At 41.9% G+C, this 6194-nt stretch overlaps 1 protein-coding gene across 1 annotated transcript; it reads right to left on the bottom strand.

Annotated features, from left to right (window-relative positions):
* Positions 1–4359: 4359 nt before the first annotated feature.
* LOC118385623 (liver-expressed antimicrobial peptide 2-like) lies at positions 4360–5721 on the bottom strand. The gene is made up of 3 exons (XM_035772841.2): positions 5536–5721; positions 5262–5428; positions 4360–5160 (listed from the first exon to the last, which is right to left on the bottom strand). The coding sequence occupies exons 1-3, from the start codon at positions 5602–5604 to the stop codon at positions 5121–5123; spliced, it is 276 nt and encodes a 91-aa protein (XP_035628734.1). The 5' UTR covers positions 5605–5721; the 3' UTR covers positions 4360–5120.
* Positions 5722–6194: the final 473 nt, after the last annotated feature.

Genomic DNA, 6194 nt, shown 5'->3' with positions numbered 1-6194 from the left:
ACTTTGTAGAGTGGTGTTAGGAACATCACGGCCCGGTCCTAGATGACTTTGTAGAGTGGTGTGAGGAACATCACGGCCCGGTCCTAGATGACTTTGTAGAGTGGTGTGAGGAACATCACGGCCCGGTCCTAGATGACTTTGTAGAGTGGTGTGAGGAACATCATGGCCCGGTCCTAGATGACTTTGTAGAGTGGTGTGAGGATCATCATGTCCCGGTCCTAGATGACTTTGTAGAGTGGTGTGAGGAACATCATGGCCCGGTCCTAGATGACTTTGTAGAGTGGTGTGAGGAACATCATGGCCCGGTCCTAGATGACTTTGTAGAGTGGTGTGAGGATCATCATGTCCCGGTCCTAGATGACTTTGTAGAGTGGTGTGAGGAACATCATGGCCCCGGTCCTAGATGACTTTGTAGAGTGGTGTGAGGAACATCATGGCCCGGTCCTAGATGACTTTGTAGAGTGGTGTGAGGAACATCATGGCCCGGTCCTAGATGACTTTGTAGAGTGGTGTGAGGAACATCATGGCCCCGGTCCTAGATGACTTTGTAGAGTGGTGTGAGGAACATCATGGTCCGGTCCTAGATGGCTTTGTAGAGTGGTGTGAGGAATCACACTTGGTCCTCAATACCAACAAGACCAAAGAGACGTGCATAGACTTCAGGAAGCGTACAACACCTACCTCTGCAACATCTATCAGAGGTCAGGATATAGAAATCGTAGAGGAATATAAATATCTGGGTGTTTTTTTGGACAATAAGCTTCAGTGGAGTAAATGTACAGATCTGATCTACCTAAAGAGCCAACAGAGACTGTACTTTCTAAAGAAGTTGGGTTATTTTAATATAGACTGTACTATACTGACTCTGTTTTACAAATCCTTTATTGAGAGTATTTTAACTTTTTGTATTGTTTGTTGGTTTGGCAATGCTACTGTCAGCCAGAGAAACATGCTGAGAAGGAGTATTACCACAGCAAGCAAGGTACTTGGAGTCAAACAGACAGGCCTGGATGAGATCTTTAAGGTCAGGGCCCTCCGTAAGGCTCACAAAATAATTTTAGACCCAAGCCACCCCCTGTACCTGGACTTTGAATTACTCCCCTCTGGGCACAGGTATAGGGCACCCCTCAGCAGGAAAAATAGAACGAGACAATAATTTGTGCCAGGTATGATATCCCTCCTAAATAACTTGGGCAAATGTTCCCATTGACCCCATAAAGCCAGCAGGCTAGTCTTTTCTTCTTTTTTTTTTTTTTTTACATTTTATGTTTTATTTCTTATTTCTTACTATTATTATTTTTATTGGTGCATAACTGTTATGAAAGTTGTTTTGTCAATCGTGTTGTGTATTTAAATGTGACTTTGAATGTGTACATGACACTGCAACAGAATTTCCAGAATTTCCCCATGGGGACAATAAAGTCAGTAAGTTATTCAAATATTGCGCGCGTCAACGTCTGCGTTGCCAAGGGCTAAAATAAAATTGCGCTGCAAGTCCTGCCTCTCCCATTTCCTCATTGTTTTATAGAAGCAGGTACCCACGTGCCATCTCCTCATTGGTTATACCCACCTTGGTGATTGAAAGACAAACTGTGTTGCCGGTTGTTGTGGTAATACTATGAAAGTTTAAATGCCAGTCATCATATAAGTTCAAAGAAGAAAAAGCCTGGAAGTAGGAGAAATGACTAGAAACGATTCGGTTGACTGTTTTATGTGTGGATTAAATTGTCAGAGTAGAGGACCTTGTGCATTTCAGGTAAAATAACAACTCAATGTTTATATCCCAGGACAAATTATCTAGCAACAGCAAGGACAAATTAGCTAGCAAGTGCAAGCTAACTAGCTAAATTGCCATACATTTTTAATGCTTTTCAACCTGTCCCCAAATTAATGTCATTGGTTCAGAGTTTGTTTTGATATTTTAACCTGCATGTTGTGATCAAGTTTTGTGTAGGTTAACAAAATAAATGTATGCACGATGGTGCACACGCGCAGCCGGTTTGGGTTCCATGTTATGATCATATCCACCAGCGTGTGTGTGTGTTCTGAACCGTAGATAGTTAGGGCAATGAGGCGAACCCTAACTCTTAATTGGTTTGACTTGTACTAATTGACTGTAGCTAGTTCATTTGAAAAACTTTATGAAACAGCTCTGACGCAATGACATGAATAGATGCACACATATACACACCACTCATGACACCTCTCTCTCTGTCAGTTACGTTTCACACTCCTCCTAAACAGACCAGACAGATCAGAGAGAGGGATGAAAGGGTGTTACATAAAGAAGAAAACAGGGAGTGAGAGAGGAAAAGAGGAAGGATGTAGTATAATTAGGTGGTCCCCTAATGGTTCTCTTTCACTGTTTTTAAAATTTATTTTTACCCATTTTTCTCCCCAATTTCGTGGTATCCAATTGTTTTTTTAGTAACTACTATCTTGTCTCATCGCTACAACTCCCGCACGGGCTCGGGAGAGATGAAGGAGACTCCTCAGTAAGCACAGACCGACACCAACGTCTTTTGGATGTCCTTTTTTGGTGTTTTACGAAACAGTAGTCCTACCACGTGGATGGGCATTCCTAAAATGTAATTTCAGGCGACACCACAGGATGGTAGATCTCCAGGAAGAGGGTTGGACTGAAAACCCACATGATGGTAGATCTCCTGGAAGAGGGTTGGACTGAAAACCCACAGGATGGTAGATCACCAGGAAGAGGGTTGGACTGAAAACCCACATGACGGTAGATCTCCAGGAAGAGGGTTGGACTGAAAACCCACAGGATGGTAGATCACCAGGAAGAGGGTTGGACTGAAAACCCACATGACGGTAGATCTCCAGGAAGAGGGTTGGACTGAAAACCCACATTACGGTAGATCTCCAGGAAGAGGGTTGGACTGAAAACCTACATGACGGTAGATCTCCAGGAAGAGGGTTGGACTGAAAACCCACAGGGCGGTAGATCTCCAGGAAGAGGGTTGGACTGAAAACCCACAGGACTGTAGCTCTCCAGGAAGAGGGTTGGTCTGAAAACCCACAGGATGGTAGCTCTTCAGGAAGAGGGTTGGACTGAAAACCCACAGGATGGTAGCCCTCCAGGAAGAGGGTTGGGCAGCCCTGCTCTAGGCCCTCAGTGGAATGAGTTTGACACCCCTGTCCCAGAGACTCTACAGCTCCTCGTGATGTTGATGGTTTTGTGTGAATTTCAGCCCTCAAACCTCGCTGACATTCTCTCCAATGTTTATTTGAAATTTGAACATTTGCAGGATGAAATCTCTTGAGATGCTGTCACGTTCTGACCTTAGTTCTGTTATTATGTCTTTCTTGTAGTATGGTCAGGTCATGAGTTGGGTGGGTTATCTATGTTCGTTTTTCTATGTTTTGGGATTTCTGTGTTTGGCCTGGTATGGTTCTCTATCAGAGGCAGCTGTCTATCGTTGTCCCTGATTGAGAACCATACTTAGGTAGCCTGGTTTCACGTTTGAGCTGTGGGTGATTATATTTCCTGTTTAGTGTTTTTGTCTTTCACTTTACGGGACTGTTCGGTTGTTATTTATTGTTTTGTTCAGTGTTCTAGTACGTCATTAAAAACTATGTACACTTACCACGCTGCGCATTGGTCTACAGATTTACAAATATCTTCACACGATGATGTTTCTATTAGTTAAAAACAAAAAAATGTTTGATCTTAACATTTGAAAAAGCCTTTTTTTGATTCACTGTGTGATTTTAATGCCCTGATTTCTATAGGTAAATGACTAAAGTCAAGCCTTTGTACCTGAAAGATGTTACTCTAACCTCATGATGTACCTTTGGAATGTGTAATGGCTGCTGTTGTTGAAAGGAGTAGCGTGACTTTCCTTAACCAATGTACTTGTCTGAATCGGCTTGTTATAAATTACATCTAAATCGTAAAGTGAGATCTTGGTTGTGTTTTGTTTTGATAGATGCTGTCACCACAGTCTAGTATAGGAAGCAGCAGTTTGATTACTAAGGTCTTTGAAAATGGATACAGTAAAACAATTCTTACTACACCTTGTTGTAGTTGCACCATCGGATGAGAACGAGAAAGGGAAGCAAATGTCAGAGTTTAGGAAGGTGCATTCTGGTCACTGTCTGTTACACTGCTTCTCTCAGACTAGTCAGTTTGTCTTTTCTGTGTGCATTAGGCCTAGCCGCAGTGTATCACTGACTACAGCATCTTCAACCGAATAGTTGTCTTAAACAATAAAATAAAGTTCAATATAAAGTTATGAAGTTATTCATAAAAATTAACAAAAAGGCTACAAAACGTTGAAATATCTGTGCTGTGTCATCAGTAAGATATGAGCAGTCAATGAATAAACAAGAACATCAAAATTATCAGAAATGTACTTTTATTTTTGCAACATTAAGTGTGTCTTCTCTTGTTAAACAATGTAAGTGTAGACAGGCACAGTACATTGATTCCTTTACAGTACGCTCTTATGCAAATATTTCACTCTTGCATTAATTTGTGCGCAAATCTTTGGTGTATTACCTTTTTCAAATACATCTGACATTTTGCCTCTTCATTATACTATTTCGATAAAAATCACTATAAAGACATTAGACATGAGTAAGCAAGAATAGTTACAGTACAGCACATGGATGAATGGTTCATATTCACTTTAGTACACACTTAACAGTGCATACTAAACATTTCAACTAAACTAAACACTGTTGTATAGGATGTCAGTCTTCATGTAGGACATTTACAGCAATGTTTAATGGTGATCATTGTGTGGACCCCAAGAAGAATAGCTGCTGCTTTCGCAACAGCTAATGGGGATAAAATACAAAATAAAATAAAAATAGTTTCAACGCTCTTGAGTTGTAGTATTATACAGTACATACTCATAAATGGTAAGTTAAAGTGCTTTCAAGTACATGTGAGATCAATATACACCAAGTTGATAAAACCATTCCTCTCATTTCAAAATGTTTCATCTCTGGCCTACATTAAAAAAAACAGTTTGCATTCTGATAAGTTTCACCATGTCTGGGAAGATTCTTGACCTGCTTGTTACGTAAATCAACTCCATTAAAACATTAGTCAATGTTCTCTGATTGGTGAGAAGAAACCTCTGGATCCTCCACTTCTAGGAATGAACTGCCCCATTGAGGGCACAGTGGCCCCTTCTACACCAGGAGAGAAGTGACAGTCGATCAACATAAATGGGAAAACAAAACAACCAAAGAATAGCTCATGTATAAAACCAAGGCAGTTAACTATATCTTACCTGCAGATTTGGGTGGAGCACTCAAAATGGTCTCGGCAGTAGGCCCCAGTGGGCTTGGTACCCATGAACCTCCATAGGGGGGTCATGCGGGTTCTCCGTTCCAGTAGCTTGGTGCCCTGCTGCAGACTCAGCCTTGAATCATGGCTTCCTATTGGACTAGCACACACCTGCCATACAAAGTGTATATGTCAACAACATTTAGCATTACAGTTTCACTACTGGTTAAAGATGGTTAACAACACTATTCCAAAGAAAATGGTAAAAAGTGCTTTACCTGATGCATAAGAATCAGAGCCACCAGACACACACCTTGCGTTGCTTTGCTGTGGTTTTGACCGTGCATGGTGAGATATATTCTGGAAAATTTGGTGAAAGGTGCTGGATGGCAGGCAGCTAGGTGTCTGTTTCTAACTAGTGTAGCAAATGTTCTTTTGCAGAACTCCGCTTATATACCATCCCTCTCTCTCTCTCTCTCTCTCTCTCTCTCTCTCTCTCTCTCTCTCTCTCTCTCTCTCTCTCTCTCTCTCTCTCTCTCTCTCTCTCTCTCTCGCTCTCTATCTCTCTCTCTCTCTCTCTCTCTCGCTCTTGCTCTCTCACTCTATCACTCTCTCTCTCTCTCTCTCTCTCTCTCTCTCTCTCTCTCTCTCGCTCTCTATCACTCTCTCTCTCTCTCTCTCTCTCTCTCTCTTGCTCTCTCACTCTATCACTCTCTCTCTCTCTCTCTCTCTCTCTCTCTCTCTCTCTCTCTCTCTCTCTCTCTCTCTCTCTCTCTCTCTCACACACACGCACACACGCTCACACACAGACATATATACACTCACACACTCACACACACATACACACATGCCATGTCAAATATTTGACAATGGTAAAGATAAGATCTCCACTGTGGACCAGTAACTCTCTGATTGTAAACTGTCCTAGCACTGGGAG

Source organism: Oncorhynchus keta, chromosome 6 (assembly GCF_023373465.1).
Source record: "Oncorhynchus keta strain PuntledgeMale-10-30-2019 chromosome 6, Oket_V2, whole genome shotgun sequence".
In the NCBI taxonomy this organism is placed as follows: Eukaryota; Metazoa; Chordata; class Actinopteri; order Salmoniformes; family Salmonidae; genus Oncorhynchus; species Oncorhynchus keta.
The sequence above is the reverse complement of the archived record's forward strand: the minus strand, read 5'-3'. Positions and strand labels throughout refer to the sequence as shown.